This window comes from Anser brachyrhynchus (genome assembly GCF_964034855.1).
Source record: "Anser brachyrhynchus genome assembly, chromosome: 27".
Lineage (NCBI taxonomy): Eukaryota > Metazoa > Chordata > Aves > Anseriformes > Anatidae > Anser > Anser brachyrhynchus.
This window is the reverse complement of record NC_137720.1, coordinates 6,854,925-6,882,770: the sequence shown is the minus strand read 5'-3', so window position 1 is coordinate 6,882,770 and position 27,846 is coordinate 6,854,925. Positions and strand designations below refer to the sequence as shown.

The window sequence follows — 27,846 nt, the reverse complement described above, 5'->3', positions numbered from 1 at the left end:
ACCTATATCCATACAAATGGGAACTAAATGTATCAGCAAGTACATGCCTTGGCAGAGATCATTTTGTTACTCTTAACCACAATGTGTTCACATTTCTTACACTGAGGAAAATAAACAAATAAAACAGCTGTAGAAGCAAAACAGTAACAACAAACTTCAATACTAAGTATTACAGTTTGTACGGGTGGCAAATAATGAAAAATTTGCTTGATGTAACCCTGACAACAACAACAAAAAATTAAACTTCTAGGGGCAGACTGATAGCTACCTCCATTTTGCTAATTATGATCAGGTTATGACTGGGTGCATAAGCGGCACAGGTTTCAACACCAGTCATTTGTGCTGAACATATGGGAGCTGTCTTCCTCTTGATCTTTTTGAATCGGTTTCAATTTTTCTTTGCACCAGCACTCTGCCAAAGTTGGCTACAAATCTGCCTTGGGTATGCAAAAATCTCTCCAGAAATGGTGGCTGCATAGCACAGGCCTGTGCTTGCTTGCCTGACAGCTTGGCTCTGGTTGTGCTGAACACCATGCACTCTGCAGGGAGTTAAACAAGCCCAGAGATAACTCCATACTGCAGGAACAGGACCAGCTAGGCCTTAGCATAACTGAGCTAAACCAGCCTACTGAAACATTGCCAAACAGCCAGGGATCAGGTTAGGAAAGCCCAAACCCATTTAGAATTAAATTTGGCCAGGGACTTCAAGGGCAACAAGAAAGGGTTCTACCGGTACATCACTCATAAAAGGAAGACTAGGGAAATTGTGGGCCCTCTCCTGAAGGAAACAGGATACCTGGTCACCTGGAATATGAAGAAGGCTGAGGCCTAAAGACTATTTTGCCTCAGTCTTCACCAACAAGAGCTCCAGCCACATTGTCTGGGCCCCAGAAGGCAAAGGCAGGAACTGAAAGAATGATGAACTGCCCCGTGTAGATCAGGTTCAAGACCACCTAAGGAACCTGAAAGTACACAAATCCATGGGACCCGATGCGATACAACCACAGGTCCTGAGGGAACTGGTGGAAGTTGCTAAGCCACTGTCCATCACATTTGAGAAGCTGTGGTAGTCCAGTGAACTTCCCATTGACTGGAAGAGGGGAAACATAACACCCATTTTTAAAAAGGGAAAAAAGGAAAACCCAGGAAAAGACAGGCCACTCATTCTCACCTCTGTGCCTGGCAAGATCATGGAGCAGATCCTCCTGGAAACTCTGCTAAGGCACATGGAAAGTAAGGAGGTGACTGGTGATGGCCAACGTGGCTCCACTACGGGCAGATCATGCCTTACAAATCTGGTGGCATTCTACGATGGGGTTACAGCACTGGTGGATAGGGGAAGAGGAACTGACATCACCTACCTGGACTTGTGCAAAGCACTTGACACTGTCCCCCGTAATATCATTGTCTCTAAAGTCGAGAAATATGGACTTGATGGCTGGACCACTCAGTGGGTAAGGAACTGGCTGGGTGGTCGCACTCAGAGTTGCGGTCAACAGCTCGATGTCCAGGTGGAGACCAGTGAAGAACTGTGTTCCTCAGTGGTCAGTGCTGGGACCAGCACTGTTTAACATCTTTGTCAGTGACATGGACAGTGGGATTGAGTGCACCCTCGGCAAGTTTGCTGATGAGACCAAGCTGCTTGGTGTGGTCAACACACTGGAGGGAAGGGCTGCCATCCAGAGAGACCTGGACAGGACTGAGAGGTGGGCCTGGGCAAACCTCATGAGGTTCAACAAGGCCAAGTGCAAGGGCCTGCACCTGGGTCGGGGCAATCCCAAGCACAAACACAGGCTGGGCGATGAGTGGAAAGAGAGCATCCTTGAAGAGAAGGCCCTGTGGGTACTGGTGGATGAAAAACTGAACACGAGCCAGCAATGTGCGCTTGCAGCCCAGAAAACCAACCGTACCCTGGGCTGCACCAAAAGCAGCGTGGCCAGCAGGGTGATGGAGGGGATTGTCCCCCTCTGCTCTGCTCTCATGAGACCTCACCTGGAGTCCTGCTTTCAGCTCTGGGGCCCCCAGCATAAGGAGGACATGGACCTATTAGAACAAGTCCAGAGGAGGGCCACCAAGATGATGAAGGTGCTGGAGCACCTCTCCAACAAAGGCTGAGGGAGTTTGGGTTGTTCTGCTTGGAGAGGGGGAGGCTCTGGGGAGACCTTACAGCAGCCTTCCAGTGCCTACAGTGGGCTGCAAGAAAGCTGGGGAGGGACTCTTTGTCAGGGGGTGTAAGGATAGGACAAGGGCTAATGGCTTAAAGCTAAAAGAGAGTACGTTTAGATTGGGTGTAGGGAGGAAATTCTTTACTATGAGGCTGGTGAGGCACTGGAACAGGTTGCCCAGAGAAGCTGTGGATGCCCCATCCCTGGAAGTGTTCAAGGCCAGGTTGGATGGGGCTTTGAGCAACCTGGTCTGGTGGGAGGTATTGTGCCCATGGCAAGAGGGCTGGAACTAGATGATATTTAAGGTCCCTTCCAACCCAAACCATTCTATGATTCAGAGAATCCTGGATTGTGTTTATCCTTACAGTCACAGCTTCATTGGCCTCAAATCTAAAATGAACAGAGCCTTAAATACAGACTCTTATAACACATTTGGAGAAGCAGAGTAGAGTTGTTCCCAGCATTTTTTTCTACTGAAGTCTCATTTACTACTGATATTTCTTACCTGCGTGACTGCAAAAGGGTCCGATCAGTTCCAAACTGGGAAGAAAGTAGCTGGCCTTTTAAAGGTGCAACAGGTCCTGTGAGTAGAGTGTTTCTTAGAGAGCCCATGGAAATTTTGACTAAGGTTTATGCTGTCAGGGATTTTACTCAGCTCCACTGGATTTTTTTTTTTTTGTCTTAGCAAGGATGGGATACAACTGAAAATCTTTAATATGCACAGCCACCTCTCAAAAGCTTCTTACATCCTTTAGGCTACTAAACAGACTTTGTTGCTAAAAATCAACTAGTCTTCATTTTGGCTTTTTCCTTCAGTATAGTCTCATTGTTTTAATCAATTTCACAATTTCTCAGAAAACAGTGATTCCATCTTATGCAGAAGTATATACAGGAAATTCCTGTGAGCAGGCATATATTCCTATTAAACTAGTTCCATCCTTCCCTAAAACAGTAGTATATGCTGGATGCAAAGCCAGGTGTCAGTGTAAACAGATTCCCCCACACTCAGTATTTTGTTGCCATAAACACGCAACATTTCTGTTGGTTGATGAAAGAGTATCATCTACTTTGCTTTGATGTTTGGTGCTGATTATCACAAGAGCAAACATAAGTGCCTATTGGTAAAGGAAAGCTTTGTCTTGAGGGGCCCAGAATTTCCTCTCTCATGTCATTTCTAAATACTTCTGCTCTTCTTTTAGAAGTTTAGGCAAAATATTCAGCACCTACCAGTCTCGAAGCTTTTTAAGTGGAAACAAATGACAATTTCTTTGTTTGATGAGATGTTCCTTTTGATTGCACAAATATATTAGGGAGTGTGGATGTTTATTAACATGCTTTAAATGAAATACGACAACACAGTAAGAGGATGAACGAGAATAAAGCACCTTGCAAGAAGTCTGTGTTCCGTCTCCTGGGATGAAACTATGCTGAGATATTCCCACATCAAGCAGTGCTATGCACCCTGAGCCATGACTAATCTGGTAGATCATTAACAGCCATTTGGGAGAATGGTGCATTTAGCCTATCGAGTTCATCTACCTGTGGGGGGTGATGCATTATAACCTCATGGTCCTCTGAAACGTCATCACCCACAGTGACTAAGTTTGTTAGAGATTTGCTCCGAACACATTGGAAATCAACATGACGGCTTTTGCCCTCTTCCTTTTCCCAGGACATCTGAATGAACGGCCGTTGAACATAGTTGTATATCACTTCCGACCGACCGCCAGGCCTCCTTTTCACCTTCTCTTTACAGGTGGGATATCCTGAAAACACAGACAGCCAGTCAGTTGCACTAAAGGATCACATAAGAACGGCCACGTAGGAGCGATTACAGGGGCATGGTGAACTGAGTAGACAAATGCTCACATTCCACATTTACCATTAGTGACTTACAAGACTGCTTTCTTTTCCCCTGAAAAGATGATGTAGCACTGTGATTAATCATAAAATCAATGGCTGCACAGCATTAGCCATTTTGTGGGCATATGTGACCTGTATCCCCTGCTTCTGACCCCTGGTAATACAGTTAGCATAACCAATGATAAGACAAACATTCATAACATGTAAGCAGGCTGATCATGCATCATCCTCCCTGCTTTCTCTTTCCCTTTCTGCTGCCAGGGTATGGGGACACCCATTAACAGGGTAATTAAGCTATTAGCGTAATCAAAGCCCAGGTGCTGGGTTGTCAGAAAGTGGTGACGCCTGTCATGGAACCAAGGCATAAAAGCTCATGAGATAGGGCCTATAAAATCATGAAGCATCAAGCACGTGGGACTTAGACCTAAACTGCTACTGGACAGCACAATCTATGATCCCCCTGTGACCAGGGATACCTCCAGCTTCATCTGAGGACTGAGTAATTTATGTTCTTTTAGGTAAAATCTAGGTCTAGGTTTCAATTACTGTTTCACACACTGGTTAATAATATTTTGACCTGATCTGGTCCAGGTAACTGAAATGTCTGTGTAACTATGAATTTTAGAAATTCTGCGCTACACTAATAATAAGCTACGCTGCTTGCTAACATTTTATCTAATACTAAATCTCTTAACTGTAACTGCAACCCTGTAACCAGTACTCATTCTGCCAAGGATCCCTAGAAGAACCTGCCTGTCCTTTGTAGTGCTGGGTGACAGCATGAAAGTACAACAGTCTCCCAGGATGTAGCACAACGTTCTCAAAGCTCTCTAAGGGATCAGCAGGAATGCTGGATGCAAGGTTTTAGTTTTATTATCTTCCTAAAGAGAGAAGGCTTACTGGTACAGGATATTTTCCCTTAGCTTTTAAGCCTCCTGGCCAATTTCTGTGTAACATGATAGAGGTGAAGGAAGATGCTCAGTTTTTAGTAATTTTACAAAAATAATGCTTAGTAAAAGAGAGCTTTTGGTACCCCTCCACGCATTACAGTCTGCAGTACACCACAGAACCCCCATGGGAGCCCTCCCCTGACACAAACCTGGAGGAAAATAGGCTTTACACACTACAGTCACCAGTTTTACAGTTTCCCTTGCTGATGAAATACTTTACCTTCAATTCCAATGCGTATATTTTTGAGGCCCCGTTCCTTTAACACGGCTTTTGCAACATCACGGTTCTCAATGTACTTGAAGAATCTGTACAGTTTGGAACTGTAAAGGACTTGAGAAATAAAGAGGGTAATTAGAACCTGCAAGGAAGGACCTTCACCCTGTTACACACTCGGCTGTGGGGGTGACAAAAAAGCAGGTCTGATTTCCAGTAACTGCTTCTCATCACTAGGTATCTGTTCTCATCACTAGGTTTAGCTATGATTCCTTGGTGGCAGTGTAGTGATACACATTACATTCTGGATAGACGGGTGGTGATGGGTGTATAAAGAAAAGAGTCACCAGGGAGCCAGCAAAAGGCTGGAGGGGAGGCAGTAAACAAATGCAAAAGATGCAGTGAGCGCTGTCTGTTACAACTGCAGGCACTCAAACCAAAGCTGTAACTAGACAGATTGGTATCCTGACTCTAGCAGCAGCCAATTCAGAAGGAATGTACAAAACAGGACATCATATGCCAGCCTCTCCTCCTGGAGAAAGACTACTGTTTAGACAATGGGTCCTAGTGGCCATATGTCTGTGTGTGAACTGAACAAGCAGCCAGCAGCTCCAATGTAGAGTCCTTACTTTGTGAGTACTCCTCGCCCATTGGAGGTGGATGATCTTCATCCCAGTCCACAGTGTCTTCATCTGTCAGCACGACGATATGGCATTCACGTTCCCCTTTCCTGGCACTATCCACCATTATAGGCAGAATTAGCTCCTCCAGGTAGCTGTCAAACTGCTTGTGAGCACCATCATTGGAGAGCTCATGTAACAGAGCACCTAATAAGACGTACATCACATGATGAGCTTTTTCTTTTTTTTACACATGCATGTATACATATGCATACAGTACGAAAATATGTTCCAGACCTACAGTTTCCTAATACATTCAAGAGCATAGCCCTCATTCTTCATTACAGAAACTCCTCAACATATGTTCAGATGCATCAATAGTCTCCAGAACTGGAAAAAAATCAAATATGAGACTGCATTTTGAATGGGATGCAAATTATACTGTAGAACCATTACACTACCATAAAAAAACACCAAGGTCCAATCAATAAAGTGAAACAAGAGACAAGTTAGTTTTTATACTTAACTTGAATTTCCAGCAACCATCTCTGACCTTGAAAGCACATTTTCTGCCTTGTCTGTGATTGTTCATCAGAACAGTAGGAAATTCCAAGGCCTGTGCTATGTTATCATGTCCCATTCCAGCATAGGGCCTTTTACTGATTTGCCTACATTAGAAGTACTTTTTTTTTTTTCCCCCCAAGCATACCCTCCAAAAAGCTTCTCCCAATCAGATTCCTTCACAACTAGGAACTCTCTACTGCTTTCCTACCTCAGTGTTTTTCACACCTACTCTGCCCATTCATCTTTCTGCTTAAATTATTCTCAATTTTCTGGTATGTTTTAGATGGGGATTATAAACCTGCTTTTAGCCTTCATTTTACTTGGCTGTAACAGCAAGCTCTTCTACTCTCCTCTCATAACAGAGGCTGGGAAGAATTTTTACAATTTCAGTTTGCTTTTCTGAGCAAAATGTCTGTTCTGTAAGATTAAATCAGTTCACTTTTGGTTGATGAAACAACAAAAAAAAGGAAGCTGTTTAAATGCAACACACACTAGTGGAGTCCACACCCTCATGTTTAGACTAAAGCATGTAAGAACCACACTGAATCAGTATGATAGTGCTCAACACCATGCAGATAATCTCATAAGAGCTGATTTTATCTTTATACTTACTTAAATCTTGACATTTGATTGTGTTGAAGTCAAAGTTTATGCAGAGATAATCGCATGTGTCTCTAAGGTCTGGGATGGAAATTCCATCAGGACAGTTAATGATTCCGGTTTTGTAATAATCCTGCAAATAAAAGGCCAGTTATGGGTGAGAAAAATAAAAATAGTGTGAACTGATCATTTTTAATTAGCTTTTTGTTTTGTTGATGAACACTTTTTGTTTGTGGAGTTTCAGGGACTGTAAATAGCTCTGTAAACAGTAGAAACAGCCCTGCCTGTCTGAAAACATACCTACATCTCTTCACAGATCCTCTAGGGTCTGATAAACTGTGAGCTCCAGTTAAAACTTCCCATGACGTAGAGTTTCATAACATCTCATATGCAATATGCACTTATAAGTACTACAAAGGCAGAACAGAGCCCAGGAACTACAACGGCATGACATGGGAAAAGTAAAAGGCAACATGAGCAAATATCTGTGATGTTGACTCACACCAAAACTGACTACTTTTTCTTGTTCATCATCACAATGCAAAACAGTAATAAAAGAATATGTCCTGGGGGTATGCAGCTGCCTGGGAGATAGCTCAGCTTTGCACATGTGACAAATCAATCTTTTTTTTTTTTTCCTCCCCTCTATTCTGCAAAAATCATCTTACCAGCACAGTCCGGAACACAGCTGAGCTAATTCCTTCTGCAATTTCATATTCTCCTTTTTCATTTGGCCTGGTGAAATTATATTCTCTTCCTGGTCCGAACATTCTGAACAGATATACATAAGTTTACATAAGTGCACAAGTAAATTTAAATTCATTCTTTCTAAAGACCAATAGGTGCAATGAGTTTAAACAAAACCAGGAGTGACACCTATACACAGTAACTTGAAACCAATACTCGAATCTCTTACATAGTAAATAAACAAAAGAGCTGTCTCAGCTAAATCTTGCTACAGCTGGACTCTGTTGCTATAGCTACTGTATTGCATGGAACAAGTCATAGCTCAAAGAAACAGACCATTCAACCCTGGGTCAGAAAACTCCCTGTGGATAAAGCCCTTTCACTGGAGATATGCAAGATAACGCTCACATGCCTTTTGATCGCTTGCTTTACATTACAACCTGCAAGAGTCATCAGCCCAACAGAATCAGACTCTCTGTCAAGGGACAGGGGTGAAGGTGCTGGCTATACAGAAAATAAATGCTTCTTTTTACATTAACAGAGTCCAATCTGTAATGCGTCTTACAGGGAGCTGAATGACTTCTTCCGTGGGAGAGTACTAAAAGATAACAGCAGGAGAAGGAGATGAAGCGTGATCTTTTTCCCTATTACGGAAGGAATTAAGTTACCAGTTGTCAACAGGTGTACTACTTATGAGCAAGGCAAACACTTGGGGAGAAGGCAAAAGCAAACCGTGTCTAGCTAGAAGTGCTCAATTTGAAGGAAAATGACTGAAGACACAAACATTATCTAGAGAACTACCAAGGCGCTCGCTCTCTCTACATCTGGTCACGTCTTCAAGGCCTTACTAACAGGCAGGTTCTGAATGAAGTCAAACTTGCTCCACTTGTGCATACAGATGAGATCATAACACAAACATTACAGGTTTATTACACTTCAGCAAACATTTGACCCTCTTGAGGTGTCTTGAAAATGGTGGAAATCATCTACCTTCCCAGCATAGTATCAGGGTGAGCAGTGAAAATCTGTGGGTTCACTGCAAATCGAGTGCCATCTACCACAAGTGTCACTTTCTCTGGAGTCACTGTCTGTGAGTTGATGCTTGAAGACAAAGCGCTGCATCCATGGCGTTCCTGGGTATTAAAATATTCAGTCTGTCTTTTACTTCCATCTTGAAAATGGCAGTTGTGTGTATCTTCAGAAGCAGACAACATGTTGCTGATCTGGGGACTCACTGGACAAGCAGTATGTCGGCATTCAGAATCTAAGCCTGATAGAGACAAATACTGTAGAGGTAAAACATAGTTTACTGAAGAACTTCATTTAATAGTAATGCTTCTTACTGCAATGAGAAAACCGAATTATACAGTAACAAAGGATGTCAATATACTAACTGTCAGAATGATGTTATATGACATAAGGCTAGGCTGTATTTTCAAACTGAGTCAGGAGTTGCCTTGTGGATAAAGAATTACCCCATGCTTAATGCTACTTATAAAATCGAGATGGATTCCATTGCTAAAGAGCAGGAGCACAGGAATTAAAGAAGGCCAGGAATACATGAACACAGTATGCCTGATACTGACAACTAACACATAGCTAAAAATTGAACACCCCACAAAAAACCAAAAACAACAAAAAAACCCAACACACCTCCCTTGAAGATTAGCATAAGGTAAAGAATTATCCTCACCCTCAGTCCTAGGACCTGCAGATGGGCTATGACCTCCTAGCACCACATTACTTTTTCCTGACTCGTGGTCTGCTGCAGTTACGTCTTCCACAGAGCAGCTGGACTCCAGACTTCTTGACCAGTCTGTCCCACCAGCACAGTTAACGTTCATGCTGGGCCTCCGTGATGTTAGGTGTTGACTGCGTTTCCTAAGAGAAGAGCTAGGAGAGAAAATATCAGGTTGTTAGTTTTGGAAGGAGCTCTCAAGCAGCAAAGCTCAAATCCCTGTATCTGGTACTGCGAGCAAAGTCCTCAGGGTCAAAAGGCACTTCTACTGTCTTAACGGAGCTTTGGAGAGGCTTGTGATGCTATTCATGCCTGTACACTAACCTAGAGAGGGAAAAAAGGAGGAGGGGGTTAAAGTAACCAAGGGTCTATTTCACCTATAGCCCTTTGATATTTTTATTTATTTATTTATTTATTTTAAGTCTAAAACCACTGATGTCTTCAGATCACACGCGTTCCTGCAAGTAACTTACTAGCCATTGCCTGAACTCCAGCCAACTACAGCTCTTCAAAATATTTCTGAATCTCTCAATTCCCAGGACTAGCAAAAGAGAGCTCTGTAACTTTGCTGTAGCGTGGACTGTAACAGTTGCCCAGATAAAAGTTCAGGCATTCAGGTTTGGCTAGAAGGTTCCCTACTCCCAGACACCTCGTCTTCCTCTTCCTCGATTTATCCCCCTCCTGTCACATAGGGCTCACCCCCACTGCTGAACCCAATACAGACCTACAATAAAACATCAGGCAGAACAGCCATGACTGCAGCAGCCTTATACATATCACACCTTGGCTTTGCCTGATATACACAGCACTTTAACCATTGCTATTCAAATCTTAAATATCACTCCAGAATATGCTCTTAGACGTCTTCCTTTTTACTGTTTTGGTCCCTTCAGTTAAATTCATCTTTCTTGTTCCCGTTTTTAAGACTCTCTTCCGCTCTGTTCTCACTTCACTCCATTACTTTGTATCTCCCAACAGATTGCTTCTGCTGTCTCTTTCCCTCATTCTCTCCCTTGCACGTTTTTTCCCCCTGCTATTGACTTGGACAAGAAATAGCTCTCCTTCCTTGGCTCCGAGTGTTTTCTTTTCACTCTCTCAAACACAAAACACCGATTTTCTTCATAATGAATTTACCCAGTAACACTCTCCCAACTCCCATGTGTTTTTTTTCTTGGCTGCTTGAAGACTCCTGTGCTCACAGGTGCCAGCTAAAAAGCATGGCAGAGCACTGACATGGCTCAACATAAACCAGACGAAAAACAGGTCTAATAAAACAAAATGATAAATAAGAGTTGGCAAGCTTTATGGTCAAAACATACTGGCGATAAAGACTGTATGAGCAGTTCAGTGGTCAGTTTCAAGCCCACTGTTAGTTGCAGTCTGTGAAAGCATTTCATTCTTAATTAGGAATTTTAAAAGGGATAGCATTCCTTCCTCTTGTTGCCTAAAGCAAATACTAAGTCGTCAGCATTATTATCCGTATATTTTTAGAAAATCTGTTGCTTACACATCATGTGATATTCATCAGAAGGAAGACTTCAGGCAACAGCAAAACCACATGAAAAGCTTTTTTTTTTTTTTTTTTTTTTTAAAAAAAAGGCCCTGGCTGGTAAGAACAGCAACAAGAGAAGCCTACAAGGCTCATGTTAGCTCCAGCAAACTTAACAGCTTGCATGACATCGCTATCCCACTCTCACCAATTACCAAGCACTGACCGGGGCTGTCATCACATCCCGAAAAAAACCTCTCCCACTACTTTCCGAGCTGTGGTTGTGTGCACCCCAGGGAGCCCCCTCAGCAGTCTCATCAGAAACCTCAAGGCTGCCTTGCCTGCATTCACGCATGCACAAACCCATCTCCTGTTGCCTGAGCAAAGGGCACCACAACCCTGCTGAGAATAAGCCCCTGCGATCTTTTGCCCTCTTCTCTCGTGTCAGAGCGGCAAAGAGGTAGTAAGAAAGGCCAGCAGCCCTCTTGTGGGCCATGGGTTTGGGGAGTCACAGAATCATGGAATATCCTGAGATGGAAGGGACCCACAAGGATAAAGTCCCCACTATCTAAGCAGAACACACTACCGTAAGAATTGCATGCACGTCGCACAAACTGTCCCACTCATACAACTACAGGATAAACCAACCGTCCGAGGAACAATCTGCGTAAATGAATAAACAGAGAATATGCAGAAAAAAGTTTGGAATAGCCCTCTACCCCCAATTTAAAACAAACAATTGTACAAAACCTCAGGAAAAAAAAGACTTTAAATCAATTTCAGAACTGACAATTTCAAAAGCAACAGAAAAAATAAACCGTTCCTCTATTTTATACAGCCTATTGTAATTACTGCGAGGAAGCAGAGCTGTCCAGACTGCAGATATTAACCTATTTATACAACTAATGTTGTGGGTTTTGTGGTTTGAAACATTCACTGAATGGCATACATCATAGTTATGCTCTATTTTTTGACCAAAATGTTTTAAAATCTGGTACTGCAAGCTTAAACATATTTCTAAAAGCTGCAGTTTGATTTACTTAGGCAAAGGTGTTTTGAGATGGGGGAAATGCAAGGTCTTTGTAGCACAGATAAGGGATCTTCTTGGGAAAGCCCTTCACGTGATCAGTGCCTGAGATTAGCTACTCACACAGCGGAAGGCAAACAGCACCCTGGGTCCCCCTTCCCCCACCTTTTCCATACAGAAACAAGCTCCCCGGTACAACTGAGGTGCCACCATGCTCGCCTGGGAACAGACTTTGCTCTGCGAAGTGAGAACTCTATGAAGCAACCTCGATAAGCATAAAATGTACTTATGCCTCTTTCTGTCAAGACAACTTTGTCAATGCAGCTCGGCCAAAAAGCCCCCCCTAAGGCACCTGAACACAAGTATTATTAGATATGTAGACACTACGTTACTTTAGTTTTCCCCCTTTTTTGCTTAATCTGCCTAACAGGATTTTAGGAAAAAAAAAGCCTCCGCTGGTTAACACCCTTCTCCTCATTCTTTTCCACTACACTATTTTTAGCACCAGTGAAAGATGCACAAGCTAAGAGAAGATTCGGAAACAAATGCTCTTCACAACTGTGGTGGTTCTCATCAGCATCAAGCCTGATTTTCATCATTGATCTACAGAGAGATGAATGTTCAGCCATGCTGATAATCACACTTGGGCCCGGCTAATGCTGTTTTCCTGTCTTCTGTCCCCTCTCAGCATGTCCGAATCCTATGTTACATGTCAGAAGAATTATGGCAAACAAGGAAGCATTCCTTAATGCCTTGGATCTGGCTGATAAAATAAATACCCAAACTAGTTGTTTAGCATGACAAATACATTGCAGTCATGCTCATAACCCAGAAGGGAAACTGGTACATAGACTTCAAAAGGCCATACTCAAACCTGACCAGCTTACAAATATCCTGGTTTCCCTTCATGCCTACGATCAAGGTGAACTACCCAGGGTGAGAATGAATACCTATACAAAATTATTAGCACTATTCATCTTCAAAGCTTTTTACATATATTATCTGCTTATTCCTCCTACCAGCCCTGGGAAGCACTGCAGGGAAGTCTTTTATGAGAGAAAACAAGGACAAAGAAGAGACAATCTGCAGGAGCAACCAGAGCATCAGGCCCGCTAACCAGGCGCTACTCTGACTTTTAAGACGCTGCCCTTGCTCCCTGGCTGTGCCCAGGCAGCTAACTCCCAGTTAGCAGGACAGATACTTGCAGGGTGCCATCTTCTTTTGAGGTCTGTTTCCACGCACCTTTCTACCACATGTTAAGTGTGAACAGGCTGGTACCACAGAACCGATGATAAGCAGTAAACAAATACCCTTACTGCCTTAGCTCATTTCTCAATAACTCAATTGTATGCTCAGACCTTGAGTGGCCAGGTAGGGCCCACTTTGCAGAAGAGCTGAGGACTCACAGACAGCTGGATTTAGAAGCTGGGAACTCACAAACATCAAAAGCCTAGCATCACGTTCAGCACTGAAGATCAGATCTAAACAGGCTGTGATTTTTATTTTTAGGAAAGCAAATCAGCGTCACAATGAAAAATCAAAATTCACATCTGACTCCCAGTGCCGGTTTTGCTTAGCTTGGAGCACATAGGTCTCTCCTCCCTCCAGAACAAGACCATGTTAAGAATGAGCTGTGCAACCCAAGAAGCACCTCTGTTCTCCAAACCACATGCTGAGTGTCAGAGTGAAGTCATCTTTATTAGGGCTTGTTTAAAGCTAACAATTTTGTCAGGAGAAAAATATGGCAGGGATATTTATTTTTCTTTCAAAGGAATTAGAAACAAAGTTTTATTTGACATAGCATCTGTGGCAAACACAACTCATGCTATAAGCCTTTTGCAGAGATAAAGAGACTGATCCTTGTTCTACTTAATCCTTAAGAAAGAAGTAAGCATACCAAAACGTAAAAAGGCTGGGAAAGTCTTCAAAAGATTATCCTTCCCCACCCTAATGAATCAAACAGACATCCAAACTTCCCAAGGTGTAGTTCTCACCCAGCTATTAGGAGTGAAATACTCTAAACGGCCTAACTTGTTCAGACCAACATAAACTGCATGCAGGTGATGTGAGCAAAGGAAGAATGCAAATACAGGAACATTCCCAGAAAAGAAAAAAAAAAAAGATTTAGTTGCAGACCATTTCATTAAGCAAAAGATAAAACCAGCAGTACATACTTGCTGGATTGTAACCTCTTATTGTATGAGTTGTTCCTCATCCTTACCCCTGTTTTTTACTTATTTATTTTTAATTAATTTTTTTATTTTATTTTAAGAGCAATTATAAAATAGTTTGGGAACTTCACAGAAACTTCAAATAAAAAAAAATCATGAAAAGCTGAGCTGCCAAATTCTGTTCAAGAGCAAAACCATTTACTGTAACTACTGACAGTTTAAGCACTGCTTCACTATTGTCTAGCATGACAAGAAGTCAGAAGACAGTAGAAATAGTAGAAGCAAGTAACCTTAATTCATCACATGGTTTGAAAATGGAGAAGAATGACCACCATACTGAACAAGTGAATCAGATGGTTAGCAGTCTTCCACTCTTACTAAACCACAGCGTAACCACTATGACTGAAATAAAACTCCAAACAACTCATTTTTAAGGTGACAACACTCCTTTAAATCTACAAAAACATTCCCACGTACAATTCTCAGAAACATGAGCAAGCAGGAAACACACGCATTCAGGGTGTGCCTGACCTAATTCTACAGTCTACGAGTTTAGAACAAGATGTATTTCTAATATAATGGCATACTTTTCAGAAAAATTTAGCCTCGCTTCAATTTCTTAAAACATATCCTTGCAACATGCAAAACGTTTCTTAAAACATAAAAGCAGAAAAACAAGTTAGCAATGACCGAATTCCTCTTCTGGAGAAAAAGAAGAGGAAACCTCACTGGCATAATTAGGATAAATAATGAGAAGCATTTCCTGAACGTAAAGATTGGCGAGTCAGCATCGGGTAGGCCTCAGCCATGAGGTAGCAGAGCACAGGGATACTCGCGTTGGGACAGACCCACGGGCCAAGGCCTCATCGTGCCGTACACAACGGGGAGAGCCCGCAGCTGGAGGCCAGATGCTGTCAGCCCTGCACCACGGCTGAGCTGGCAAACCCGGCCTCTCTCATGTAGTACTCGCAACTCGCGTTCGCCTTCACTCCGATGGATCTGCTCTTGTGTCCCCTATGCATTTTTATTTTTTTACTTAACCAAATTCCAAAAAATCACACTTGGTATGAAAAAAAATTCATATTGGTAAGGAGGCAGCAGTCCAAGTTTCTAATTTTCATTAAAACAGTTACGTTTGCCTTTGATCACCACATGCATACTTCCCCTGAGAGAATGAGGAAGAAAAAGGTGTACTGCTCATCAGCTCAGTTCAGTGGCAATAAAAATTCCCCAGTTGCAAGAAACCATGCCAGAGGACCGTGCAGGAGAGAATAATCCAGTCATTAAGAAAGGCTGAAAGTAAGTTTCTGCTCTCTTAAAGATTGAGATCACATCTGGGGTCTCATTCTGTAAATATGAGGGTTATCCCTCATATATCCCTGAAAACAGTGGGCTTGAAATTGCATGATCATTCATGCACGATCAGAGTCACACCCTAATAAATTTGGCTCTAGCTCCTGTTCATTTCCACATGTTTAACTTGGGAATCTCTAAAGATTTTTAAAAAATAGAATGGAGAAAATATGGAAAGAAAACTGTACAAAAAGGCACAGGAAAAAAGACAAACTGCTAGCCTGTGCCTGCTCTATCCTTCACGGAGCTTCCCTTCTCGCACAGGAGCCAGCAGAGAGCCTCGGCGGCCAGGAGGGCCAGCCGTCCCCCGGGGTGCACCAGGCACAGCACCGCCGGCCGGGCGAGGGAAGGGACTGTGCTGCCCTGCACTGGCGTGGCCTCACCCTGACTACTGTGTGCAGTTTTGGGCACCACAGTATAAGAAAGACATAAAGCTGTAAGAGTGTCCAAAGAAGGGTGACAAAGATGGTGAAGGGTCCGGAGAGGAAGACGTATGAGGAGCAGCTGAAGTCACCTGGTATATTCAGCCTGGAGAAGAAGAGACTGAGGGAAGGCCTCATCACGGTCTACAAGGAGAAGTGGAGGGGCAGGCACTGATCTCTGCTCTCTGGGGACAGCAACAGGACCTGAGAGAACGACTTGAAGCTGTGACAGGGGTGGTTCAGGATGGATATCGGGAAAAGGTTCTTCACCGAGAGGGTGGTCGGGCACAGAACAGGCTCCCCAGGGCAGCGGTCACGGCACAGAGCCTGCCAGAGTTCAAAAAGTGTTTGGACAATGCTCTCAGACACATGGTCTGATTTTTTGTGTGGTCCTTCGGGGACCGAGGAGCTGGACTCAATGACCCTTGTGGGTACCTTCCAACTTGGATATTCTATGATTCTCATGCTCTGCTTTGTTCCCTTCTATATTCCCAGTAAGAGGGAATCACAGCACCTTTAACAAATTGGAATAGACAAAGTAACTATGAAAACTATTAAAACATCCTTAATGTAATTTGTATAACACCCATCTAGAGTTTAAATTGCAAGAAGCTGCTTTTCCTTTTACAAGTTCATTGAAAATAAACACAATCCTATTAACTCTTTACCTACTCAAAAATAAAGAAGGGGTTGATGAACCCACATTGTCAGTATTGCACAATTTACATGACAAGAAAAGCATCAGTTACTTCTTAAAAATTTGGCAAAAATGAACTTTGCAACAGGCCTGAAGCTACTGCTATTGAAGCATCTATATCATGTGCACACGCAGGAACAGATTTTCCAATTTAGTATTGTTTTAGCTTGCCAATTTCCAATTTAAATAAAGCTTTTCAAATTAGTATCCAGTGTTTTTTCTTCCAAGAAAAAAGTCCTATTATTTCTATGTTTATCTTCTCTCACATGCCGTGCATTGTAACTCTGTTTTTTTCCCATTTGTTCTAGACATCGCATGGTTCCAAATTGACAAGATTTTCTCTAACACCTCACTTCAACTCTGGACAACTAACATAAGGGTTTGTAATCAATTCCAATGAATTACAAAAATTAATTCTCTTTTATGCCCTGACATACAACCCTTTTGGCCCCTGCTTTTAATCTGTCCTCCCTGCTTTTGCCCAAATTCTATAGTCTTTAAACATCTGCAGATTCTGAAGGTCTCTCAGTGACTGTTTTTTTGTTGTTTTTTTTTTTCTTCCCCCAAAAGCTTTTTTTCAGTTGTCAAGCATAAACCTGGTTCCTCGCTTCCTACCTCTCTTTTGAGTATAAGACTTGTTTACGAGATCAGTTCTCTTTCAGAAAGTGCCACGGGAAGGTGTCACATAAGCGAGGAAGCCAGGGTCACCTGGCTGCCCGGGGCAAGGGTACCTTAGTGCACAGACCTGAGGAACGCACCCTGCCACATGGACTCTCCACCACAGCACAATGCCAGCGCTCCTGTAGCCTCTGACACCTTTCACTGGTCAGAGCCAAGGTCCGTCAGCAAGCTGCATCTGGCACGCTGGATTACAGAGCAGGAAAGACACCGACTCTGCTGCCACAATCGTCTTGAGCCCCCATCGCTGCCCAGGCTGACTCATACACGAATGCTCAAGGCAACGTGAGATTTGGCAGGTCTGATGTTGCCCACTCGCTTGCACCTGTAGATATGCCTGTACTATATGAAAACAACATAAAAGTGCATTCGACCAAATTGCATCAGAAAGAAAAACAACCTGGAGCCTTTAACGTGCTTTTCTCATTCCTACTAATGATCTTCACTTCATTTTCTGCTGTAGGTACAAACATAACCAGACAATAAATGAGTGATTTATAGGTTGAACTAGCACAAACACATTACAAAAGGCTTTTCCCTTGTTATGAAATAGCTCTATCAATATATAGTGGACTCATTTTCCATCTGGTTTTGAATTATAGATGGAAAATAACGTCCAGCAGGACTGATGCAACGCAGGCCAGCCTGCAAATTCTGGCAAGAGACAGCAAGAAGGCTGATGAAATGCTCGATTGTTTTCTCCTATTCTGTGCATAGTGCTTCACTGTGAGCAAAGTTTACAGTCTTACCCGTTTACTTGAGTCTTCACAAAAATCTACTGTTTCTACAATTGCAATTCAAAGCTGCAGTCTGCAGTATGGTTTTAATGGCTTAACACTGCACGTCCACACCTTGATATAATATCCATGGTTTGCCATATTCTTCCATAACCGAAAGCGACTGGTTTACTTGCTGAAAGCTCACATCATTGCTGATGGCACTGAGCCACACCAGTGCCCAACACAGACAGCATCATATCTTTTGCCAAACTATCAGCAGCAGGACTCAAATATGCAGAAACCTCACTGCGATTTATTAACTTGCAGTAGCACCCTATTACAGACTTTTCCAAAATAGGAAAGTTATACTATAGCAGACTTAACTGGAATGACGAAGAGCATCTAATAGTGTCCTACCACTGGGTGTCTCAAAAGGAAACAGTTTCTGAACAAGGCAACCGGTTAATGTTTTGCTAGGGCTATTTCCCTCCCCAAGAGGTGCAAGGGTACAAGCATTAGAGAGCATGGCCAGGTGACCTATAAAAGCCATTTTCACTATTCGGTTAAAAATAGTTATATGAAAAATGATAGCTGATCCTCATAAAGAACATCTTAACACTATGGTAATGACAGCTTTGCTAGTGCTGTCCAACTGAATTCCGTCAGCAATTTAAATAAAGCTGGACATGCCAACAGAGACTTCCTTTCTAGGCAGAAGATCTGACCAGCGTAGGGGGAAAAACCTGGTGAAAGATGTTTGTAACAGGTCGTAAGCAGGATAATAAATAAATGTTTCCTTTTTAACATATATAATACTGTGCTAAGTAAGTTTTTAGGCCAAATGACACCAGAGTTACATTTTGTTTTCGCTTGTGTTAGATAAAGCTACAAATACATGACAAAAATCTTCAACAGGAGCAACAACAGCAGCCAACAGTTTTACCCTGTATTCTCTGTTCCGCAATTTTCGGCAGGGTTACTTAGAAAGGTTTCAAAAAAAGAAAAGAAAACATGTTTCAACAAAGTATATAAGCAAGACCTCCCTTATCCATTAAGATTTTAAAATGCTATTTTCTTTCTCATTTTTTCTTCTTCAGCAGCTAAATCTAACTTTGTCCCAAATTCACATGAATTCCTACATCTACACCACAGAAGTCAAGTCTTCTGAATTATAAGCTATATAAAAAAGCATAAAGACAACAGCATTTCTGAAGTCTATAACCCCAAGTCCGACATACCTGCAACAGTCAGAACTGCTGAACGGACAACATCCCACATTTCCTACTGTAATTCCGGAGCAAACCCTCTGACAATACCCAAACAACACAGCTCCTTACTTACTGGCGGCTCATACGTTCTCAGTGCTACCAGCACCAATATCCCGAAATCCTTCTTTAATAGAGGGAAGCACCAAGTCACCGCAAAGCTTCAGAGTTTAAACAGTTTGCACTGCTACGGTCACTCCCCCAAAGCCCAGATGTCTGATTCACGTAAATATTTCAGTTTAAAAGTCCTCCCCAGCTGATCCATGAAAACTTTGAATATAAAAATCCAAATGGTCACAAATAGCTTTATTTTATGCCTCCTACTTTCAGGACCCACTCTCCTCCCCACCTTGAATCTCTCTCTCCGGATTCCCAGTTCTGCCTGTTTTTTGCAAGAATCATTTGGTAGAAAAGGTACAGTTTCATTAAACTCTTGATGCTGTATGGTTAAACATTCTCTTGCCAATCATCTGCCACACATCTCTGAGACAGACAGAAAGGAATCATCTACCTGAACTTCTGAATGCGCACGTAACCATGTGCACAAAGACTCCGCAGTTTAGCAGACCTTAGATTTGGGCCTGATAAAGTTTGCAATAACTGGGAACAAGTCATTTCAATATTTACTGCTAATGAGCGCCCATAAACAAGTGCCTTCTGCCTTCAGAGCTCTGGTGTCTATGCACAGCATTGCAGAAGCATTAGACATTTACGTGGTCTAGAAACGTTACCCTCTACCAGGTTAGATCTTAACATTAAGAGCAACAGAACGTATTACTGATTTATCTGGATTGCCCAGAAATTGCTCCAAATGCAATTACACAGATCAGAATTAGCTGTAGTATACATCATCAATAATATATCACCTTTAATGGAAATAGAACATGAAGTACAAAACTGTTTTTATCCTGACTCATGCCAGTGATAAGGCAATGTGTACGTACTAACAAGCTTTCAAGTCTGAACATTACATGGCACCTGATTAATGAAAAACGTCTTAAGAGATATTTTACACACAAAAAAAACACCCACCACAATAAAAGTAATTTATCACTAATTCGCCATGTAACTCATGTTTACACAGTACATACACACACAATGTATTGCATGCACTCAGTATTATTTTTAGTTCGGGGGCAAGCATTTAATTCTTTATAATCAAATTATCTAGTTATCTAGGTAGAAGGGCAATAGAGTACCTGTACTCTATTAAGGAGGCTGGGGGACATTAAAAGAAAGAGCAGCAGCCTCGAGACCCTAAGGCACGTTGTACCGCACAAGGTGAGATGCGTGGTCATAATTCAGCACTGTGGAAACTCCACATAGAGCCCACAGTGCTTGAGAGCAACGCAATGAGTACTAGAGCATTCACCCCCAAACTCAGCAAGGAGGACACACAGCAGGGTACAAACACTTCAGCTCATACCCGAGGGGCTGAACCATCACCCCCTCTGCTCTCCTTTAGCACAGTGCCTGTAGCAGCGTCAGGAACCGCAGGCAGCACCTGAAGCACATAACCTGGAGCTGCTGCCACCACCTGCAGTTTTGGTGTTAGGACCCTATATTGCAGCCCAACATCCAGCCTGCAGCACCATGAAGCTTAAATTACCCTATCTGCTTTTGGCCTGCGTGTCAGTCAGTATATTTTGAAATACGTAACAGTTTTAATGTAAGTGGATTGCTTTATTGCTAGAGAGAATACCCAGAATAAAGAAAAATTCCTCCCCTCACTCCTGAGCTTTCTGTCCCTTTCCTACAGAAAGTTACTCGCTATGTCACCCGTAACACAAAACACCTACCTGCTATGGCTCTTATTTTGGAAATGCTGTGAGCAGCTTAAAACTCCACCTTCCTGCTCTGGAAAAGATCCCAACAAGTGACTGCTAACTCATTCCTAGCTCATCTGCCACAGCTCCAACTGCCATTCCTTTTTAACCACTTGGATGGCAGCAGCTTGAGGAAACTAATAAGACAGCAGATTTTTGAAAGTTGAATGCAGTTACAGTAGCTATTAACTAAGGAGATTCCAGAAAGACAGAGAACACAGCATAAAAACAACAACAACAACAACAAAAGTAAATACTGAGTAATGAAATGCAATTAAATTTCAAAGCGTCCTGCCTTGAAAAAGTAGTTAGTCTGTACCGAAGCTGGAGGAAATGGGTGGTTACTGACATATCCAAATGAGCTCTGATCTACGCACAGCCCTGCGTGTTTCCAGGCCTGACATCAGGCTGCACAATGCAGACGGGAACGGGAGCCGGCCCAGCCAGCCAGCTCCACTGCCCACGGCACAAGCACCCGGGGCGCTCCTGGTGCTCCACACCAGGGTCCGCGGCCCGTGACTGGAGGTCCAGGGACAGCTTGCATCCAGTGGAGAAGAGCAGGACCAGGCTACAAGGGCAGCACCGAGAAATGAGGCAAAACTCAAAGCACTGTAACCCAGCACAGCAGATCCTCTACCTAACTTTGGTAAGAGGCAGGCTGGTGTGGGATCCCTGTTGGGGTACTTATCTGGCAACCCCACCGGGCGCTGCCGTATCTCACCACAACAGTCAGCAGGACACGCAGCTGGAAACCACCAGTTCAGATAAAGCCACTGAAGCTGCTGCCGCACCATGGAGCTGCAGGGCCAGGACACTCCCTGCAAGCAGCGGTACAAGCGAAACAAAGGGCAGCTGTGCTGTCTGTGGAAGTAACTGAGTTCACTGAATCAAGCAAGTTGTTTAATACACATTAAGCCACAGACAACAACAGAAAGCAAAACAGATCTACATAAGCCTACATTTTAGAGAGTGGCTGCATTAGTAAACTGCAAGTAACACTAAAGCAATCCTACACCAAAACAAACAGAAGAGTTTTATTTAGCACAATTGCAGCTCTTCAGGAAAGCTCATCCCTGAGTTATTTTTGGGATGCAAGAGTGGGGGGCCATGATTTCAGCTGGGTAAAGCCAACCATTAGTACTCAGTCAATTTGTGTCAGCAGAGGACTTCATACCCCGTTTCCAAGAGCTGAAAAACATCTTGCTCAAGATTTCAAAATAACTGAGGTTTAGGATGGGATGTTGGCAAGACACCTCTTGCTTTGTTTACACGTCTGGATACATATCTTACACACCAAGCATAGTCAAAACACTTTCTAAGAATATTCCATTACATTCTTTCTTATGTGACTAATAAGACTTTCACAAAAATATTTGGCTAGTATTATGTTTCAGCAAAATTAGCCAGGAACCATAGACATATTTTGTGGAGGTTTAAAAAGGAAAATAACCACAGAAAATACAAAATTGAAAAAGCAGAGACGATGCCTATTTCAACACACATAATGAGGTGTTTGTGCAGAGAAAAGGTATCCATTTGGGCACTGAATAAGGCTGCTCTTGAAAGTGAAAAGTTCTAAAATTGAAATGTATTCCAGAACAGTCCACTCCTGCCCATTTTTAATTTGACAAGCAAACCACCCATCAATGCTGTAACCAAAATTACAACTGGCTTTCAGAGTGTTTATCTCAAAGACAACAAGCAAAAGAAAGGCTAGGAATTTTTTATTATTATTTGTTTTAAGGAAAATCTTCAAAGTCTGTCCCTGTGAGGAATATTCTACTCTTCTCCTGAATAATCCAAAAGACTCAAAAATAAATCTTATTCCAATAGTAGAGCTTACGCATGATTTTATCTTTAAGATGAAGATAGGACTCACTGCAGAGCCTGGTAATTAAAGGGTCTATTAATGTACAAAAAAGATCTCTCTCACCCAAAGATTTCAACTCAATCCAGATCAGAAGTGACCAAAACCTTGACGTTTTAGAGCTCTTAATGCGGACTACATGAAAGGAGTTCCCTGTTTTCAAGGTGGCCGTCAACTAAGCAAGACACTTACTAGAAACCACCATCATTAAGTGGCCCTCTTGGTGGTAAGCCTGGTGCAAAACTCCAGAGTTACGGGCAGAAGTCTCAGCACACTCACCAGCAGCAGGTGAACGCTTCTTCCAGCCCCATCCACGGGACACAGCCAGGGCAGCACGAGGGTGCCAGAACGCTCGCTGTCACTGCTCCAACTGCTCCAGGGATAAGCAAAGCCTTTAAGTCTCATGGCTGTCAAACTGGCTGGCCTGAGTTCACAAGAGGTTTTGTTTTGAATTGTTTTTAATCCTGTTGTGACAGTCTCCTAATTGAAGATAACGCTGGCTGAAACAAATGTGGTGAGAGACTCAAGATTCTATTTGCTGCATTAATAACAGTTTCATCTTTCTGAAGCGCACTAACTCCACTCTACAACTGGTGAAATGGCATTTCCCATAGATCTTCATAACACCTTCAAAACGATATCGGAACGACTTAACAGAGCAAAGCGAAGACAGATACAGATGCCATGGCATATTAAACAATTTTCTGAAGACAACTGAGAGTTTCAAAACCAGCTTTTAAGAGGAGAGAGAAGCTCATTCCATGATCTTATCAAAGAACATTTTGTAATAGGGACAGACAGACGGGATATACTTATATATAGCACAGCCCTAATGCACTAAGCTCTCTACAGCTTTATAATTGACAGTAAACAGAAATCCAGTTTCCCCCTTGCTCATCCAGTACTAGCTAACAGGCATAATTAGCCTGCTCTTGTTTCAATACCTTACACAGTACATTGGAAGTGAACCATCCCAAAATCATCTGTTTATCACTGCTTCTCAAGTATGACAGCAAAACTGCACCTCAACTCATTTCCTTGCTGTCCAATACATTAATTTGTGCATTTTTGACTGAGCCACGTCGTATGGTCCTGTGAGGGGACTACCATCTGCAGTAGGCTGGGAGCCATGACGCAGAGCTGAGTCACGGTAACCTTTTCACTCAAGAGCAGCCAGAACAGCATGTCTGACCACAGCCTTACACATCCATTTGAAAATGGACATGCTGTTGCAGAGACAGGGGTAGACATATTCCCAGTCCCCATCACTGGATCTGAAACGAGGACTATTCTGGGAGGTGGTAATGTGAAAGGTCCTCTACCACCTGCTGCTAATGCATGCCCAAGGAATTTGTGTGACCAACATTTTTCTTCACTAGTGCAACATCCAAATCAATGGCTTTCAATCGTCTTTTCCTGGAAAGAGTTCATTACCTGTCTACCCTCTACATGCTCTTCTGGGATCTGTAAGAAGAACACAGCAGTCCCTGAGTCTGTTCCCAAGCTAACGTTTTAGGGAGGTCCACTCTGCATTCATTAAACAGTAGTTTATTTTCTACTAAAAGGAAGAGTTTCTGAGACTGTTTTTAGCAATGATACATAGCTACAGTAGACCGCATGGGAAGATGCTATTTCAGGTAGCTCTGCAAGTCTCCTTTCACAAGCTATTTGGCTGCCGACTTGGCCTATCATCATGCAGGGACCTTCGTAACAGGACTGCAACTTTGTGATGTCATTATTAATACCGTACTATGGCTACCCCTTTCTTGACCAATATTTCTATGTGATAACATCTTTTGCCAAAAGGGGACTAACGTGTTGTTAACTGCTATACAGCACTGCGGTCTTATAGCAAATTCGTCACAATGGTTGAAATATTATTTACCTTTCTCAACACCCAAGTTTTCTACTTGGAGTTTCTCAGGTTTTTAAAATGGAGTTAATATCATCACTTTTAAACAATATTATAGTCTGCTTCCTTTGATTATGCTCTTATACTGTGAACCAAACACTTGGCTGCCCATCATGGGCACATGGTATGAGCTCAAGATGAGTTCAAGCAACAAACACATCCTAACATGCCCCAAACTTCGTGCTGAAAGCATCAAGTAATAAAACCAGGCATTACTGTTACTTCTCATGACCTGTAAAGACAGACTGAAGAGCCACGTGAAAAACGTTTACAACATGCTTAACAGAAAACTCAAAGCAGATGGTTACGACACCTCTGGATTCTGAGGAGGCAAGACTGAACATGCCAAGACACGAAGGCACCACAAAAAGACCAAGAGAGGATCAGATTTAGGATTAAATGAGCTAAAATAAGAGGGTTCCTCCATAAACTCCTATCTGAAAGGACATTCTTTTTCAGACCAAAACATAAAACTCATCTCCTTCAACACAAGCAGCACAAAAAACGGCACTGAAAAAGATCATGAAACATTTCACATGCTGCAAATAAGGTAAGTATACCCTGAAACAAACACCAATTTAGCTAACTCGGCACACGCTTATTTCCGTTAAAGCATAACTTACTTCAACCTGCTTTTAACTTCATTAAGATAAGCTCAAATAATTCTGGACATAAGTCTTATACACAGGATTCACTTACGATTAGTCTACATAAACTGGTCCATCTGAACCCTAAGAACCACAGAAGACCCTCTAGTGTAGATATTATTACATAAAATATTTGCACCAGTAGAAGTAATCGACACACAGGTTGCTTTGTAAAAGTGATGTAAATACACACAAGTTGTAAACAGCATCACTCCATTTATTTCACTGAACTGTGATTGCTTTCCTAAACAGGAATAAATCCAGTCTGAAGAATAACTAATGACACCTACAAGGAGTTTTGCTTACACACTAACCTGCAGCTTTTTGCCCGATAACTCACTATCTTGATGCTCACATGAATAAAAACATTCCTATGAACTGAGGATATAAGTATTTATAACCCACAAAGTCTCAGTGACTCTCAGTTCAGGGACGGGGGTAAACAAGGACACACCTCGAAAGGGAGAGCCATATCTTTCTGTTAATTCCCCAGGTACAACCTCCTTGCTACTAATGGTTTGTGATTGCTGGCAATGCCAGCAGGAAGGATTGTGACTTTGCGGTGAGGATAAAAGGACACGTGGAACACAGGGGGATTTTCTTCTTTAAAGGCATAACCTACAGCCGGAATGGGATTTGGGTTTGCAGCAACCCTAGCAAAGCAATTCAAAGTGCTCTTTCTACAGATGCGTGTTCTCAGACCCCCAGTCCAACATTTCAGTATTATTATTGCTACTCCTTTCCTGAACAGCTTAAGGTCGCTGAGAAGGCAGCACAGAGAGAGCGAGTGGGATTAAAGGGGAGGGAGTCACAGCAACGAAAAGGTGCCTGCAAGCAGAGCCAGGCTAACGTCTCACCCACTGCTCCTCTTCCAGGGGAAAATCATTCACATGGTAATCAATCAGGGAAAATCAATCACATTCCTCAGAAACTCCTGTTCCCTTTCAGAGCACTGCGGGGCCAAAAAGGAGAGAGGAAAGGGAAGGCAGACTCAAGCCTAAAAGCACGCCTCAAGAACAATAATAACGCACCGGCCTACAGCCCCGGGACCCGCGGGCAACGGCCCCGCGCCCAGCCGGCACCGGAGCGCAGGGGGAGCACGGGCAGCGGCTTCACCAGCGGGCACCGGGCACGGCCCGAGGCCCCCGCGGAGCGCTGGGCAACGGGCTAGCGCGTGGCGGAGGCCGGGACGCAGCGCCACCCCCGGGGAGCGGCCCCGGCCCGGTGAGGCGCTGCGCGGGGGAGGCCTCGCGGGCCCCCAGCTCGGCAGGGCCGGGCCGGCACCCTCAGCCCCCCGGCGGCCGCCCCCGCCGCAGGCCCCAGGCGCAGCCCCAGCGAGCGGAGCCCCGCTGCTCCCCCGGCCCCCAGCGAGCAGCGCCCCGCTGGGCACGCGCAGGCCGCCACCGTGCGCCGGGCTCCCCCGGGCCCGCGAGCCGGCCCCAAAAGCCCCGAGAGGGGCGGGAGGGACCCTCCGCCGCCCGCAGGGCCCCGGGAAGGCCCCCCGCAGCCCCCCGACCCGCCGCCCCCCAGCCCCGCTCACCGCGTCCCCGCCGAGGCCGCTCCCTCCCCTCCGCCGCCTGGAGGCGGGGCCTGGCCGCCTGCGGGCCCCCGCCGCCGCCGGTGCACGCGGGGCGGTGCGCGCCCCTCGGCCCTCCCCTCCCCACCGCGGCCCGGCCCGGCCGAGGTCGGAGGCGGTCCCCGAGGGGAGGGAAGGAAAAGCGGGCACGAGGGCTGCCCCCGGCCCGGCGCCCCGGAAGCCTCCTCCGGACCTCCCCGGAGCCGTGCTGCGGGTCGAGAGCGGGGACACGGGGGGGGGCACGGGGACACGGGGAGCCCCCAGGGACACGGGGAGCCCCCAGGGACACGGGGACCCCCCAGGGACACGGGGAGCCCCCAGGGACACGGGGAGCCCCCAGGGACACGGGGAGCCTGGGGACTCGGTTGCTGCCTGCGGCGCTGCTCAGTGCCGTTAACGGGCCGGCACGGACTGGCCCGGCCCAGGGGCAGCGGCCGGAGCCGAACTTTCTCCCGGGGCGGAGTGGGAGCCCCCGGGTGTGGCGGGGACATGGCCCGGGGGGGCGGGAGGGGAACGCGGCCCTGGGCGCTGCCCCCGCCGCTCTCCGGCCTCCCGGCGCTCCGGCTCGTTTCGATTTCGTTTCCCGGAAAGATCGCGCCGAAGCCGCAGCGGCCGCAGCAGCGCGACCCGCCCGCGCCGGGCACCGGGGGGCGTCGGGGCCGGGGCAGCGCCGAGCCGCGGGGGCACCGGGGCAGCGCCCGGCACCGCCACGGGGAGCGGCGAGCCGGCGGCAGCGGGGATGCAGGTAAGAGCCCGCAGCCCCCGCTCCCCCCGAGCTCGCCGCTGGGGCTGAGGG

At 44.5% G+C, this 27,846-nt stretch overlaps 2 protein-coding genes across 14 annotated transcripts in view; one reads left to right on the top strand and one right to left on the bottom strand.

Moving 5' to 3' along the window:
* Positions 1–2,962: 2,962 nt before the first annotated feature.
* On the bottom strand, positions 2,963–27,139 carry KCTD20 (potassium channel tetramerization domain containing 20). Of its 9 annotated transcripts, XM_080569607.1 has the most exons (9): positions 27,015–27,041; positions 26,332–26,426; positions 9,357–9,556; positions 8,654–8,933; positions 7,645–7,747; positions 6,989–7,109; positions 5,822–6,019; positions 5,199–5,309; positions 2,963–3,931 (listed from the first exon to the last, which is right to left on the bottom strand). In XM_080569607.1, exons 2-9 carry the CDS (start codon positions 26,358–26,360, stop codon positions 3,639–3,641), a joined length of 1,335 nt encoding a protein of 444 aa, XP_080425733.1. In that variant the 5' UTR covers positions 26,361–26,426; positions 27,015–27,041; the 3' UTR covers positions 2,963–3,638. The 9 variants fall into 9 exon arrangements, with proteins under 9 accessions (XP_080425733.1, XP_080425731.1, XP_080425735.1 ...); XM_080569605.1 differs by lacking the exon at positions 26,332–26,426 and having other exon boundaries at positions 27,015–27,139; XM_080569609.1 differs by lacking the exons at positions 26,332–26,426; positions 27,015–27,041 and adding an exon at positions 26,506–26,918.
* Positions 27,134–27,846, top strand: part of ETV7 (ETS variant transcription factor 7) — a 17,249-nt gene continuing 16,536 nt past the window's right edge. For 3 of the 5 annotated variants that reach the window (XM_080569616.1, XM_080569614.1, XM_080569615.1), the window contains exon 1: positions 27,686–27,795. In XM_080569616.1, coding sequence (XP_080425742.1) covers positions 27,790–27,795 — 6 coding nt within the window. In that variant the 5' untranslated portion in view covers positions 27,686–27,789. Of the gene's footprint in view, positions 27,265–27,662; positions 27,796–27,846 lie in introns of those variants that run through there. The other 2 variants (XM_080569618.1, XM_080569617.1) reach the window with 2 other exon arrangements.

Coding starts and splice junctions, on each gene's coding strand:
- KCTD20 (XM_080569613.1), bottom strand. CDS start 23,320: ATGAGACTTAAAGGCTTTGCTTATCCCTGGAGCAGTTGGAGCAGTGAC. Junction 6,020..6,988: donor AATCAAATGTCAAGATTTAA/GTAAGTATAAAG, acceptor ACGTCTTATTAG/GTGCTCTGTTACATGAGCTC. Junction 5,310..5,821: donor GGGCGAGGAGTACTCACAAA/GTAAGGACTCTA, acceptor TTATTTCTCAAG/TCCTTTACAGTTCCAAACTG.